The sequence below is a fragment of the Corylus avellana genome, chromosome ca10 (assembly GCF_901000735.1).
Source record: "Corylus avellana chromosome ca10, CavTom2PMs-1.0".
Taxonomy (NCBI): domain Eukaryota; kingdom Viridiplantae; phylum Streptophyta; class Magnoliopsida; order Fagales; family Betulaceae; genus Corylus; species Corylus avellana.
In genome coordinates, this window is record NC_081550.1 from 19,217,613 (window position 1) to 19,234,415 (window position 16,803).

At 32.8% G+C, this 16,803-nt stretch overlaps 1 protein-coding gene across 1 annotated transcript; it reads left to right on the forward strand.

Annotated features, from left to right (window-relative positions):
• The first annotated feature begins 3,616 nt into the window (after window positions 1–3,616).
• LOC132163231 (tropinone reductase homolog At2g29360-like) lies at window positions 3,617–10,842 on the forward strand. Its single transcript, XM_059573439.1, has 11 exons — window positions 3,617–3,705; window positions 3,950–4,157; window positions 4,327–4,543; window positions 4,653–4,759; window positions 5,752–5,768; window positions 6,048–6,182; window positions 9,141–9,194; window positions 9,379–9,586; window positions 9,748–9,964; window positions 10,059–10,177; window positions 10,475–10,842. The coding sequence occupies exons 1-11, from the start codon at window positions 3,617–3,619 to the stop codon at window positions 10,667–10,669; spliced, it is 1,566 nt and encodes a 521-aa protein (XP_059429422.1). The 3' UTR covers window positions 10,670–10,842.
• Window positions 10,843–16,803: the final 5,961 nt, after the last annotated feature.

A 16,803-nucleotide genomic window follows, 5' to 3' on the forward strand; every position in this document is an offset into this window, starting at 1 on the left:
TATTATAGTTAGTTTTTCCATCATGTACAAATAAATTTATGTGGTAATAGTAGGGTCCCTTAAGTAAAGAATTCGGGCAAAAATAAACTTGTGGACATATAAAGAATTATATTCATTGTTTTATGAAACTCTGAAATTCGCTAATTTTAAATATCATAAAGTACAATTTGTAACATAAAACTCATTTAACCAAACACCTATGAATGAAATATAAAGAGCATGTGAATTTAGGATTGAGATCCTTAAGAATTTTCTTTAAATTTGAGATTTTGAAATTTATAAATCTCAACTGTCTATCTCATCTAAGCATTTAAAATAAGCAATGTTTCAGAATTTAATGAGGAATTAAGCTACCTTATTAAATTTCTGTTACTTAGTAGCTTCCTCATTAAATTCTAAAATATGACTTATTTTAGACTTTTAGATGAGATGGACGACTGAGATTTATGAATTTGAGAATCTCAAATTTAAAATAAATTTTAAGGAATCTCAATCCATTAATTTAAGCCCTTGCAACCCCATATCAAACAATTGACAATCCTCCAAAGCTTCTTTAAATTTGAAGTTAGTTGGACCACGAATGAAGAGTGCATGGTGTGGAACCCAAATAGAATTGTCACAGGTGAAAACTCAATGACAAGAACCCAAATAAAATTGGACAATTCTTAGAGTGAAATTGACCAGATGGAGCTAAAAAAAAAAAATTGGGAGATTCGAAGAAGTTCTTAAGGCGAAAACAAAATCTTTCGCATTAATTTTTCCTCAACTTTATTTTTAATAATTTAATTTTGTTAATTTGTTCACTCTATTGCTCCACTTCTTAGTGGAAAAACAACAACCAAGCCATTTTATTTTTCGGGACAATAATAGAATTTTTGTGTAGATCGACTTTGGTCTTATCCAAAACTTATCATTTACAATAGCCTGCAATTGAGTTTGCAATCTTTTTAATGCTGCAATGCACAACGTTGATTACTTAGAGGAAGGACAGGACCATAATTTTATCTAAAGGGCAAAGAATAAATGAAAAATATATTAAGATTGAAGGGCAAAAGCTTGATTCAATGAGAAATATATTAAGACTAATAATTAAATTAAGTATCCGTTTAGTGTTGACAAAATATAAACAAAATAATTATTTTTTATTATATTTCAATTTTCAACTCAATTACTTATTAAAATGAAATATGGACTAAATTTCATAATAATTCCTCTTTCGAGGAACACAGTTAGAAACTCATATTTAATTTTCTTGCAATGCATAGTTTTGATAACATTCATGTCATGGCTAAACATGCACTTTAACTTTATGTAGTGGATTCGGATCCCTTGAAATTCGTAGGGAAATTTTAGTTTCTAAAATTTGAAATCGAAGTCATTTATTTTTATTCAAGAGCCATTATCTAGCCGCGTGTCCCACTACTAATAAAATAATAATAAAATTCTAATAATGACTCTTGGATAAAAATGAATGGCTTCAATCTGAAATTTCAGAAATTAAAATTTTTCTAAGAATTTCAGGGGATCCAAATCCTTATGTAGTTGCTGTAGATTCAAGACGAGTAGGTATAAGTACAAAACAAGAGTTGATAGACAGTTGATTATCAAGTGATTACCAACCATTAGGACAATTAAAAATGTATTGCAGCATAAAAATTGGAATAATTTAGAGGTGGGCGATGATGCATCATTAGCATTGAATACTTACGAACTTGTGCATTTTTTCTTTTCTAAAAGTCAACAATTGTTGTTGGCCTTCTCATTCTCGATCTGAAGGCTAATGATGAATTAGAATTCCTTAGGAACTACATCTCATACTTAAGAACTAGAATTTCCTTAGAATTTTTAGGGAAATTTTAGTTTCTGAAATTTTAGATCGAAGCTATTCATTTTTATTCAAGAGCCATTATCCAGCCACATGTCCCACTACTAATGAAATAATAATAAAATTTTAATAATGACTATTGAATAAAAATGAATGGCTTCGATCTGAAATTTCAGTAATTAGAATTCCCCTAAAAATTTCAGGGGATCCGAATCCTTATGTAATTGCAGTAAATTCAAGACGAGTAGCTACAAGTACAAAACAAGAGTTGATAGACAGGTGATTATCAAGTGATTACCAACCATTGGGACAATTGAAAATTTATTGCAGCATAAAAATTGGAATAATTTAGAGGTGGGCGATGATGCATCATTAGCATTGAATACTTATGAACTTGTGCATTTTTTCTTTTCTAAAAGTCAACAATTGTTGTTGGCCTTCTCATTCTCTGAAATTAAATTTATGTATATGTCCATCATATTACTTAGGGTCTTTAAGTAAAGAATTCTAGCATTAATAAACTTATGGACATATAAAAAATTATACTCATTGTTTTATGAAACTTGATATTCACTAATTTTAAATAAAAAAATGCTAGGTGTTTTCCTTGTCCTAAGTGAATATTATTTTCTAAAAATTAAGTGAGAGAAATAAGGACTAGTTTTTTTTTTTTTTTTTTTTTTAAATAATATCCCCCTAGAACCAGAAAAAACACTTGGCATAAATAGAGAAATGATCATAAAAATCATTCTCTCAACTATCTTTATATAATGAATAGGTGAATTTACTATTAAATTTTTATGGGATCCATATTAGTCCATAAATCTAATGGTAGATCCATTATATTTGCAAAAAAGAGATGGTTGAAAGAATGACATGTAGCATGCATCGCATAAATATGATGAGTTGCAATTTGTACCATAAAACTCATTTAACCAAACACCTATGAGTGAAACATAAATTTTCTAACCCAGTTTTTAATATCTTAACCCAATGGCCTATGAGTGAAACATAAACATAAACATATATATTCTAATCCAATGACCTTGCGGGTGCATGGTTCTACCACCTCCAGATATGGCCAAAAAGGGTGGCTTGATCATCCCCTCTTCGAGCCTCTTTTTCTCTTTTCTTTTTTTTTTCTTTCTTTTTTAAATGACATTTTTGTCATTTGGAGTGCCTTGCAAATTTTTGGTTGTTTGGAAACATTGATGCAATTTTTAGTTAATTTGAAGGAAGGAATTCTTCATTGTTCTTTAGATCTGTGGTCGTTTTTCTAGCGAATTATCTCTTAAGTGAGATCATATGTCAAGAAAAAAAGCGTCCTCCTTTTCTTCTTCGTCAATGAATGAGATTTTCGGTATATTCTAACAAATAGAATTAAGCGTCAACCCAACTTCTAACATTTAACGTCACACGTGATAGAAAAAACTGGTGGGAGCTGCGGACCTTGAATGTACGAAAGATCAACAATAGCACCATCATCTAAGGACCTTGAATGTAAAATTATTTTATTTGTCGAGTAGGAAATTCATTGTGTCATAATGGGAGATACGTATACGATTGCACCAAACGTGAAATTTTCAGGCCTTATAAAAATTGTCAAACTTTTTAGGGGCCAATGTATGAAATTAATTCTTTTTTGGGTTCTAACTAAAGAACATTCGTTGATTTGGGCACTATAAATATCTCCACCGAGCTGCTATCATCATATAACAGCTCTTGTTTAAAGTTCTAAAAAATTCAGTGATAGTTAGTAGCATTGGTGGTGGTCATTGTATTTGTAGTGATATGGCTCAGTCAGATAATTGTGGCAAAGATGGTAGATGGTCTCTTGAGGGAACCACAGCTCTTGTTACTGGTGGAACCAAAGGAATTGGGTTTGATCTTTCTCTCTGCTCTCTCTTTTACTAGCTTCTACTTTCAGATTTGAAAAAAAGAAAAGAAAAGAAAAAGAAAAAGAAAAGACGTTCGCTTATTGATCACACGACTTCGCTGTTGTAAATTTGATTGTTCATCATATATAGTTTCCTGTTTATTAGTAAACTCTCTTGCGTTATGCTGTGTGATAGAAAGTTCTGCTAAGTTTTGTGATTCTCTATATATATATGTTTTTGTGATTAGGTATGCTATTGTGGAGGAATTGGCAGGGCTTGGGGCTACCGTGCACACGTGTTCTCGAAATGAAGCTGATGTTAATAAGTGCGTGAGCGAGTGGAAGAAGAAGGGCTTTAGAGTCACTGGTTCAGTCGCTGACCTTTCTTCTCGAGCCCAAAGAGAGGAGCTTATGAACACAGTTTCTCATGAATTTAATGGCAGATTGAACATCCTTGTAAGTCTTTGGTGGTCTCCTTTACTCATCAAGAAAAAAGTGTCTCTGCTTCTATTCGAATGATAATCAAATTTAAGAGTTTTGTTTGGTTATTATGTTAAATCATTAATTATTTCAAACGATTGCTTAACTTTTGTGGGGGCGGTTCTGTCCTGCTGACTCGTTTTAGATAAATAATGTGGGAACCCAAATTCCTAAAACAACCCTTGAGGTAACGGCTGAAGATTTTTCGTTCCTCATGGCTACCAACTTTGACTCTGCATATCACTTGAGCCAACTTGCGCATCCTCTTCTAAAAGCATCGGGAGTAGGAAGCATTGTTCTTATTTCTTCCATTGGTGGATTGTTGGCAATAAGTGGTGCATCCCTTTATGGAGCAACTAAAGGTAATATATGTATATTAATTATGCAATTTTATTTTGCATTATTGACAGGTTATGGATTGTGATCAATTTAATTACAAATTATGTGTGTGAATTTTCATGTTTTATGTAGGAGCAATAAACCAACTTACTAGATGTTTGGCATGTGAGTGGGCACGAGACAATATCAGGACCAACTGCGTTGCACCTGGGGCGATAAAAACTCCTTTATTTGAGAAGGTATATACATTTATCTTGTTTCTTAGAATATTAATTATGAAAAACTAAGAAGACTCCAATACACACTCAAATAGGAATAATCTAAGTGTTCAACCAATATATGGGGAATTAAAAATATGCAATCAATCGCCAAAATATGTAAAGCAGTAAATTAAGCAAACACAGATATTTTGATGACGAAGTGAAAATCTTTTAGAAATCGTTCTAAAAGTAAAATCTCTTCGGGGCAGCCAAACCCAGGAAATCACTATTAAGAAAATATTCCAGAAATTATAGACACATGGGCACTTACAACTCTTTGCGAGTCCTTGGTTCTGTAAGATCGACAAACCTCCAACTTGTCTCCTAGCTCACAATCTTTTTCACGTGATTCTCTTTTACCGGACCCGGCTGATAGACTTTTCAACCCTAATTTATCAAAAAACTACTTCAATGTAACAATCACTCTAAGAGAGACATTTTCTAACTCATATACATAAAACTCTCTTAGCTTAGTCTCTCATGAACTTTAAGGCAGAAATTCGTCCCCTTGTAGCTCTATAGAGATGAATATATATATGCTGCAAAACGCTAACCTTAAACCCACAAAATTTAAACGTATCCAACTTAAATTGTATGGGGTGTTCGGACAGGATATAGGCCCATTTGGACGAAAACAAGGGAAAACACACTAAACCCTAGTTTTCTGGTGTGGTGCGTCTAGACAGCATGCAGATGGGCTTGCAGACGAAACTCTCTAGAAAGCAGGTTCGGATAGAACCACTTAGCGTCCGGATGGCCTTGCTTCTCGTTCGGACGGCATTGCTTCACGTTTGTATGGTCCAACATTGAGATGACTCTTGGCACTTCAATATAGAGAGATTTACATTTTGGTCACCGAATTTAGCCAAAAAAAAAATTCTAACAAATTAAATGATCAAATTTAACATTTTTTATAAGCTTAAGTTTTTGGGATAAATTAATGATGCTTTAAGATAGTATTAGAGCCAAAGGTTGTTCACAATGAGTAGTTTAATCGGCTGGGAATCACACCTCATGAGGCGGAGGTCACTAGTTCGAATCCTCTTCTTCCGACCCCTTTTGTGCGGACATGTCCAAAAAAAAAAAAAAAAATGCCAAAGGTTTCGAACCTTGTCTCTATCAATTCATCTCTAATTTCAATTAAATATTCAACGCATTGGGTCTATCCATGTAGTCTTTTTGTTTTGGTTCTGTTTGTAATTCTTTTTTAGCTTTAAAATCCTTCCGCTTACTTCCTATTACTATTATAGGCAACCGAACCCAAAAGCTTAAAAGTTTCAAATGCACGAACACCTCTTGGACGACCTGGGGAGCCAGATGAGACATCATCCTTAGTAGCATTTCTCTGCCTACCTTCAGCCTCTTTCATAACGGGACAGACAATTTATGTTGATGGAGGGATGTCTGCGTTTGGATTTGATCCTCTTGCCTATAACTAGAACAATGGCAGATGATCAGATATAATAAAACCAAGCTTTGGAATAAATTTCCCAACTCCAAATATTGTTCCTTCTATGTCGGTTTTTTTTATTTTATTTTATTTTATATATATATATATATATATATATATATATATATATATATATCTATTGAGACATCATGCATGTATCGATATCTCATAATAAAAAGCTTCAACAGATCTTGTCTTTTGATTTTATATCTGACTTCGACGTTGTTGTTCCACCGATAAATTGGTAATAATAGGGTTTTTAAGTAAAGAATTCTGGCAAAAATAAACTTGTGGACATGATATAAAGAATTATATTAATTCTTTTATGATATTCACTGATTTTAAATATCATAAATTACAATTTGTACCATAAAACTTATTTAACCAAACACCTATGAATGACATATAAAGAGCAAGTGAATTTAATTAGGCCCTTGCAACCCCATATCACACAATTGACAATCCTCCAAGGCTTCTTTAAATTTGTGTTAAATTACCAGTTATCTCAAAAGATTAAGCTGATAGGAAGAAGTAAATTTAATCGCTTAATCAATACTTTAATAGTACTCCTCATTACGTCATTACGTTTGGGCTCAAACTCGTTTTTAATAGGTAATGCCTAACACATGTAATATTTAATTTTAATGGGGGTGAGTTGACGGAATTAAGGTTTGATCTCAAGACCTTTGGCTCTGATACAATGTTAAACTACTAGTTATCCCAAAAGTTTAAGTTGATAATCTTTTAATCATTATTTTAATAATTTGAAGTTAACCGGACCACGAATGAAGAGTGCATTGAAAATATAGAGACGGTGTGGAACCCAAATAGAATTGTCACAGGTGAAAAATCAATGACCAGGACCCAAATAAAATTGGACAATTGTTAGCATGAATTGACCAGATGGAGCTAGAAAAAAAATTGGGAGATTAGAAGAAGTTCTTAAGGCGAAAAAAAAAAAAAAAAAAAAAATTCGTTGGTGGAATTGCAGATGAATGAGGGACGGGGTAAGAAATAAAAAAGGTCTAAGGAGGAATTGATATACCGTTTGAAAGAAGATAGGCGGTAGAATTGAAGCAAAGAGCAAAACAAAATTGGTATATGAAATTAAGGAGATCGTAACATAATTTTTTTTCATGTTAATTTGGGCGAATCAACGTAGGAAAATAAATACCATTTGAAGGGCTAAACGCTATCAACTCGGCCTTTACAGAATATTAATGAAATATTTTCACCACAACAGTCGCATTATAGAGGTGGAAGAGTGTACAACATGCATTGAAGAGCGAGCTACGTAAGCTATGAAGGATCAAATTTTGAGAAATTTTATAGAGGAAGAAGTTACATCAGCTTTAGCCCAGATGTAACCATTAAAGTCTTGATAAATATATTAAGATTGCCAATGGTGCATAATCAACTTTGCTAATGGTGCATAATCGCCCTTCTCTAATATTCCAATTTTATGCCGCAATAAATTTTTAATTGTCCCAATGGTTGGTAATCACTTGATAATCAATTGTCTATCTACTTTTTTTTTTTAAAAAAAACTTGTACCTACTCGTCTTGAATCTACCACAACTACATAAAGTGCATGTTTAGCTATGAATGTTATTAAAACTAGGCTTTGCAAGAAAATTGAAGATGGATTTTTAACTCATTCTTTGATCTTGTTTCTCGAAGAGGAATTATTACGAAATTTACTCCATATTTCATTTTAATAAGTGATTGAGGTTAAAATTGAAATATATTAAGAAATAATTATTTTGTATATTTTTTTTTGTTTATATTTAATTTGTCAGCACTAAAAGGATACTTAATTTAATTATTAATCTTAATATATTTATCATTGAATTCAATGATAAATATATTACAAAAATTATTATTATATATAAATGTACCCGGTTCCGGTTTTCCAGTTTTTACCGGGTGCCCAAAACTGGGACCGAAACCGGGGTCCCCGGTTTTTGATTTTTTTGCAACTGGAATTAAAACCAGCTCCCCGGTTTCCCGGTTTCCAGTTTCTCGGTTTTCTGGTTCCCCGGTAATTTTTGACACCCCTATATTTTTGTCATTTGGGGTATATTACAAATTTTTAATTGTTCAAAAACATTGATACAATTTTTAGTTCAGATGGACATTGTAAAAATTTGAAGGAATTTCTTCATTCGTTTTAAAGCAAACATGCATATGGGCCAAATTGTAAAATAAAAGTAGCTGGAGGCTCGGGGGTCAAGTGTCTTAAATGCAGTTTGGGACAAATGAAAATGAGGTGTGAATTCGAGATCGTTACAGTTCATTGAGTTCAACAAAGGCGGCCACCTGGATGGACGAAGTTGATCAACTTGCGCAACTCAATTGTTTTTCTATCTCTGTCGTTTTTCTATCGAGTTGTCTTTCAAGAGGGATCATATGTCAAGAAAGGCAGCGTCCTCCTTTTCTTCTTCAATGAATTGAATAATATTTTTTTTCCTATATTCTAACAAATATAATCAAGTCTCAACCCAACTTCTAACACGCGATAGAAAAATAAAGCTGGTGGGAGCTACGGACCATGAATGTAGGAAAAACCAACCATGTTCTTAGAAGGACCTTGAATGTAAAATTATTTTATTTGTCGAGTAGGATATTAATTGTGCCAAAATGGGAGGTACGATTTATCAAACATGAAATTTTCTGACCTTATAAAAATTGGCAAACTTTTTAGGGGCCTATTATAAACTTTATTCTTTTTTGGGTCTAACTAAAAACTTTCGTTGACTCGGGCACTATAAATATGTCCACTGAGCTGCTATCATCATATAACAGCTCTTGTGAAGTTCTAAAAAATTCAGTGATAGTTAGTAGCATTGGTTGTGGTCATTCTATTTGTAGTGATATGGCTCAGTCAGATAATTGTGGCCGAGGTGGCAGATGGTCTCTTGAGGGAACCACAGCTCTTGTCACTGGAGGCTCCAAAGGAATTGGGTTCGATCTTTCTCTCTGCTCTCTCTTTTACTAGCTTCTACTTTCAGATTACGAAAAGAAAAAAACAAAAAACATGTTTGTTTACTGAAGATTTGGTTTAGTGAGATCATGTGATATAGGGTTAGAACCCGTTGCTTTATCCTCTGCTAAGTTTTGTTATTCTCTATATATGTGTTGTGATTAGGTATGCTATTGTGGAGGAATTGGCAGCACTTGGGGCCACCGTGCACACATGCTCTCGAAATGAAGCTGATGTTAATAAGTGCGTGCGTGAGTGGGAGGCGAAAGGCTTCCGAGTCACTGGTTCAGTGTGTGACCTCTCTTCTCGAGCTCAAAGGGAGGAGCTTATGAACACAATTTCTCATCAATTTAATGGAAAACTAAATATCCTTGTAAGTCTTGGTCCCCTTTACTCATTTAGAAAAAAACAGTGTTGTGTTTCTATTAGAATGCAGAATTAATTATTTCAAAATTTTAAATTGATAAAAAAAATGCTAAATTAATTATTTCTAACATTTACTTAACTTTTGTGGGATGGTTTGACTGGTTTTAGATAAATAATGTGGGAACCAACATTCTTAAACCAGCACTGGATGTGACAGCTCAAGATTTCTCATTTATGATGGCTACCAACTTTGAATCTGCTTACCACCTGAGCCAACTTGCGCATCCTCTTCTAAAAGAATCAGGAGCAGGAAGTATTGTTCTCATTTCTTCCATTGGTGGATTGTTGTCATTAGGCGGTGCATCCGTTTATGGAGCAACTAAAGGTAATATATATACTAATTATGCAATTTTATTTTCATAATTGACAAGTTATGGATTGTAAATTTTATGTGCGAATTGCTTGTTTTATATATACAGGAGCATTAAACCAACTTACTAGAAGTTTGGCATGTGAGTGGGCACGAGACCATATTCGGACTAATTGCGTTGCACCAGCGGCGATAAGAACCCCTTTAATGGATAAGGTAAATGCATTTGTCTTGTATGTTATAATATTAATTAAATGATTAAATTTATCATTTTGTATGAGTTTAAGTTATTTGGACAATTAATAATTGAAGATGGTACCAGAGTTTGTCTCCATCAATTCCCCTCTAATACCAATTTTTTATTTTTTATTTTTATTCATCCCCTCTAATGTCAATTAAGTCTCACTTGTTTTTAATGCTTACGGCACTGGTGGGGGGATCAATGTAGTCTTTTTGTTTTGGTTGTGTTTGTATTTTTTGTTCTCCTTTAAAATCGTTGTGCTGACTTCCTATTTACTATTATAGACAAGCAATTCCAAAGCTATGGAAGTTTCAAATGCAAGGACTCCTCTTGGACGACCTGGGGAGCCAGAGGAAGTATCATCCTTGGTGGCGTATCTCTGCCTACCTGGAGCCTCTTACATAACTGGACAGACAATCTGTATCGATGGAGGGATGTCTGCATTTGGATTAGACCCCCTAAGAGCAATGACAGAATGACAGAATGACAGATGATCAGATATAATAAAACCAAGCTTCTGAATAAATTTCCCAAGCACTCCAAATATTGTTCCTTCTATGTCATCTTTTTAATGTTTGTTTTGAGCCATCATGCATGTATCGAAATCTCATAATAATAAACTTCAGCAGGGCTTGTCTCTGATTTTATCCGACTTTTATATTGTTGTTCCACCGATATGACTGGTTCTAAGGTTGCTGGTATTCTAGAGTTGGCACACCGTAGAAAATATTTTTGTCCTGACAGACTCAAATAAATTTCAACCATTCCAAAAGAATTATTCTGAAAAAATTATCATGCTAAGAACACAATCCAATTAGAGCATTCTCAATGAAAAATTATCATGCTAAGAACACATTCCAAATGTTACTTTTATCTAAAATAGCTATTCAAATGTTTAAAAAACCTCATACGTTGGATTAGCTTAAAAAAATGTAAAATAAATATTTAATTGAAAGATTTAAGATAAAAATAGCAGCACTTTTTAAGGGAGCTATTTTATTTTTCATTGTTTTTCTCACCTGTTTTCTTTTTTTTCCAAATATTTTCCTACTTTTTTTTTTTTTTTTCTTCTGCATGTTCTATTTTTCCCAAAATTTTTTCCTATTTTTCCTCTCACATGTTCTCTTTTTCTCAAAACTTTTCTTACTTTTAATAATATTTTAATAAAATAAATAGAAATATAGCTAATCGGATGTAGAGACATTTAAAAATGGCTTAACTAAACTAGATAAAAGTGAGTTTTGAGAAGCAATTTTACATAAAAATATGGCTCTTCCATTGGAAATACTCTTATAAATGAAAAAATGAGTAACTTCATTTAGACCCCTGAATTATCACGCGATTTGATAAATTCTCCAAATTTCAAAATCTCTTAATTTGAACCCATAAACTTTCAATTGCAGTCAATTTGAACCAACGTTAAAAGTGAGACAATGACGTTTATACCCTTGACTTTTTTATAAAATTTCAAATTTATCCTTAATTCCAATTTTTTTTTTTTTTTTTTTTTTTTTTAAAAAGAAACTCAGAGATATTTTAGTCTTTTTAGGTATTGCTGTTATAAGTTAACGACGGAGGGATTTAAATTGACTGCAATTTAAAGTTCAGGGCCGGAGTTCAAATTGAGAGGTTTTGAAGTTTAGGAATGACTTATTAAATCGCGTAATAATTCAAGAATCTAAAATGAAGTTACCCAAAAAAAAAAAAATCAATCAATTAGAAAAGAATCAAGATTTATTTTGAGTTGAAAATTTTGGAGACAGCTATCAACATCAGAAATCTACTATAATAAAATACGTAACAATATCTTCTCAATTGTTTATGCCCAATAGTTGAAATCTACAATCAACAACCATGGACATAATATATTGAATCAATTTTCTCAGAAAAAACAAAATCCAACGACGTCACTGAGCCACAAATTTCTTTGAGAAAATCCCAAAGTCGATCTCCATCGACTACATGTTTCGTAGAACATTATCCATTAAGTCCGCAAGTTTGAATATTGACTATTGAGAGAGTAGGTAGGGGTGGGGTTAAAATTTTCTAACGGAGGTTCAAAAGCAGCAATGAAAATATATTAAGATCGGAGGATCAAAGTTTGGATGAGAAATATATTCAGATGAAGATTAGAATTTATTTAGGCTGAGCAAAATATAAACAAAAGAAAAGGTAAAAAATAATTGTTTCTTAATTATTTTAATATTAAATTTCACAATAATTTCTCTTTCAATATACAACATCAAAGAATCAATCAAAAATAAAAATAAAAAATAATTGTTTCTTAATTATTTTAATATTAAATTTCACAATAATTTCTCTTTTAATATACAACATCAAAGAATCAGTCAAATATAGAATATTCATGCTAAAGATGTTCTTTGTGTAGTTGCCGTATAGAAGGAGGAATTGGAAGAGTGAAGACAAGGACAACAATTTAAAAAGCAATTTCGTTGACAATTGATGGTGCTTACGGACAATAATAGTCTACTTTTTTTGAAAGATTAAACATGTGCAGAGTTGAAAAGAACTCATTGCTAGACTGCTAGCGATGCGTCTTCGTCAACCTATAATATCCCAATTTTTGTGGAACAATAGATACTAAATTATCCTGACAGTTGGTTATCACTAGAAAATTAACTGTATACTAATTATTATTATCATTATTATTATTTTTCGAGTTCTTGTAGTTGTACTTACTCTTTCCAAATTTACAATAACTACATAAAGTGCATTTTAAATCATGAATATTGTCAAAATTAAGTTCTAGGGTGCTAATTGTACTTTATTATATTTAAAATTGGGGAGGATCAAAGTTTCATAAAACAATGAATATAATTGTCTTTAAGGAGTAAAAAAAGAGTAGCTCAATCGGCTGTGGACCACGTCTCATAAAGCGGAGGTCACTAGTTTGAATCCTTCTTCCCCTTTTCTTTGTGTAAACATGTTAAAAAAAAAAAAAAAAACAATGGAATATAATTCTTTATATGTCCACAAGTTTATTAGTGCCAAAATTCTTTACTTAAAGACATCCATTACCATATAAATATATTTGTAGATGATAGGAAAGCTATATATATATATTGACATGTTCTTATATGAGGGGAGGCTCGGAGGGAGATTTGAACTAGTGACATCCGCTTTATAAGACGTATTTTTTCAGCCGATTGAGCTACCTATTGGGAACATAAAGAATTATATTCATTATTTTATGGAAATTGATATTCACTAATTTTAAATATCATGAAGTACAATTAGTACCATAAAAGTCATTCAACCAAACTCCTATGAGTGAAACATAAACTTCACCCAATGGCCTATGGGTGAAATGTAAACATAAATCTTCTAACCCATGGCTTTAGGATCTTTTTGTAACCCTTAGATATGGGTGGAGAAGGTGGCTGAACCACCTTTTAGCCATTTGGATGTGGTTTTGGCCACTCCATAGCCATTTGGGGGTGGCCAACCCCTTTTTGAACCGTCTTTTTTCTATTTTTTTTAAGGGTGCTTTTGTGATTTTAGGTATATTACAAATTTTTGATAGCTTGGAAGTCATATATTGATGCAAATTTTAGTTTGGAGGACATTGTAAATTGACTATTAATTTAAAGGAGAAGTATGTATTTTCTTTCCCAAATAAATATTTGTACATGTCAGTCACATGTGGCATTTTTCATTCATTTTAACTGCAACCATACGTGTTAACTGCAAAATAATGGTGGTTGGAGGGGTCCAAGTGTCATGTACGGTATGTAGTTTGGGATAAATGTAAATGAGGTGTCAATTGGAGAGTATTAAGAGTAGTTTTTCGTTTACAAAAAATATATGGGCTTCTAAAAAGGTTGCATATTCCAATTAACTGTTCAACAAAGGCGGCTAACTAGATACATATGGACTAATTAAATTGATCAACTTTACAAGATGAATATAACCCAATTAATGTTCTTTTGTTTCTTTTAAGAAATATCATATATATGTCCAAAAAGGAAGCCTCTTCCTATTCTTTCTCGTTGAATAGAAGCGTCAACCGGCCAACTTCTAACAGTATTTTGTCACACGTGATAGAAAAAAACAAGTGGGAGCTATGTGCCTGTTGTACGAAAGATCAACCATAGCATCATGTTCTTAGAAGGACCTTGAATGTAAAATTATTTTATTTGTTGGTTGCTCTTGTTACGGTGGAGCCAAAAGGAATCGGTTCGTTTCTCTCTGCATGATTTCTCTTTCTCTAGCTTTTATTTTCAGCTTCACATAAAGATATTTGCTGTTTTTATAGCTCCACCTTCACTATTTTTTAGGCAAACGGAGAGGTATGCTATTGTGGAGAAATTGTCGGGGCTTGAGGCGACCATGACACATGCTCTACGAATGAAGCTGATCTAATTAAACAAGTGCTTGAGCGAGTAGGAGGCGAAGGGTTTTCGAGTTACTGGTTCAGTCTATAACTTTGTGTCTCGGCCCCAACAAGAGGAACTTATGAACACGGTTTTTCATCAATTTCATGGCAAACTCAATATATATCCTTTTAGTTTGCCATTAAATTGATGAGAAACTGTGTTTATAAGCGAGTCTTTGATTTTCTCTACTCATTAATTAAGGAAAAAGTGTCGTGTGTACTCTCTTAAGATGATAATTAAATATTTAATCATTACTTTTGAGTTTCTTATATATATTAATCTAGTTTTATTTTTTTATTAGTTTAAAATCTTACGAATATGATATTAGAATCGTAATCCGGAATTTGAATGTTGGCTCTATTATATCTTGGCCTTACAAATTTAATGGTGAAATTTAAAAAATATGACAAGAGATATATAGAAATATAACACTAAATACATCTCTTTCCATATCAATTTATTCACTGCCCGCAATTTCTTTAATAGAATAAATAAGAAATTACAGTAAACACACTAACGAATTGCAAGAAGTGACTAATGTTTTTTGGACAGAAATTTTATTCAACTTCCAACCTAGTTTATAAACTTGTCACTTGTGATTGTCTTTTGAATATTTGAAAACACATGCATATTCTTTTTAATAATTCTATTGAAAAAACCATATATTCTTGCCTGCTTCAGTGACATGACTAAATTGGAAGTGTCAATTTTAGCCACTAATCGCTAACCTTAACTGTTATTTCACCCCTATATATATATATATATATATATATATATACCCTAAAACCGTTCTCCGCGATTTTTGCTAACCGCATCAAAAAATTATTTTCATGCTCTCTTCTTATTTGTTCCGCATAGGGCATAGGAGGATTTAAAAGACAATATTAGAGTCGAAAATAATAGAGACTTTAAAGGTTGCCCAATCTTTTGCACCGGAGATATATATAAGACTTCAATGAGAGTGAATTGATAATGCCTAGACCAACATCAGTTCATTAACTGTCCGATCCCAAAGTCTAGTTCCTCGATCTAAGGTCTTGTTTCCTCTGTGTTCGTCTAGTTTGGTCAATTAATGTAGTCTTTTTGTTTTGGTTCTGTATGCAGGGGTGGAACTAAAACATTTAGTTTGAGGGGCAAAAGTTAATTTTTAAAGACATTTAAAAAAAATAAAAATAAAAATTTGAGGACCATCTTATGGCTTGGGGGCTGGGCCTCGTAAGCCAAGGGGTGGTCTCGCCTTTGTAATTTGTATGTGTTGACAGGCAATCTATATATGTAAATGGAGGGATATCTGTGTATGGATTTGAACCCTAGAATAATGATATATATGTATATGATTTTAAACTTCTACAATGTAGTTCCACCGATATGCATGAGTGTTTCTAGGGTTGCTGGTTTTCTATATAAAATGAAAAATTTGATTAGCCCTTTTTGATATGCTAGATTTGGCACACTGTAGAAAGTATTTGCACTTTGGTACTTGAAGATATATTTATGTATTTTAAATAATTTAGTTTTGTTAATTTATTCGTGTTAATTTTTAGGTTGGCTAATTCGGTGTCTTAAATTGTAATTCTCTTCTTGGTTGAAGCTCCGTTCATTGGACTGTCAGAACGTGATATGTTCCATAGTAAAACCCGAAAGCTTCATTCGTAGGACGTTTGCAGTGCCATTTGCACGGTAGTTGCACCTAATGAATCTAGAGAGCTCTGTTCGTAATGCCGTTCACTGAGGGTTCAAACAAGAGGTGTCAAAGAAGAAGTTTAACCTAGTCGCGTCCGAACGAGTATCAAGTCCCTTTGAACGAAAACTATCTGTTGCCGTATTAGGATTTTCTAACTTCAGGTGGGATTTCTATAAAACCTTAGTTCCGTTCGAACGAGATCGTCTGTCATTCGAACGATACTGCGGATTTTCCATAATAAGGTTTTCTACTTCAACAAGGAAACCTAATTCTCAATTGTCTATCTATAAGACTTTATAGAGCACGATTTCTTCAAGCAACTGAGAGACAAAATTCCATATTACGCTAAGAGAGGATTATAAGTATTCAGAGCTTCAAAGCTATTTTCTCTTAGAGTGTTGCTGTGTTTGAGAAGCCAATTTGTTTATCAACGATAAGAAGTCCATTGGAGAATCCGATAAAGGAGAAACACTTCAAGAAAATTGTCAAGCTAGGAGACAAGCAGGAAGCTTGTTGATCTTATAGAGCCTAA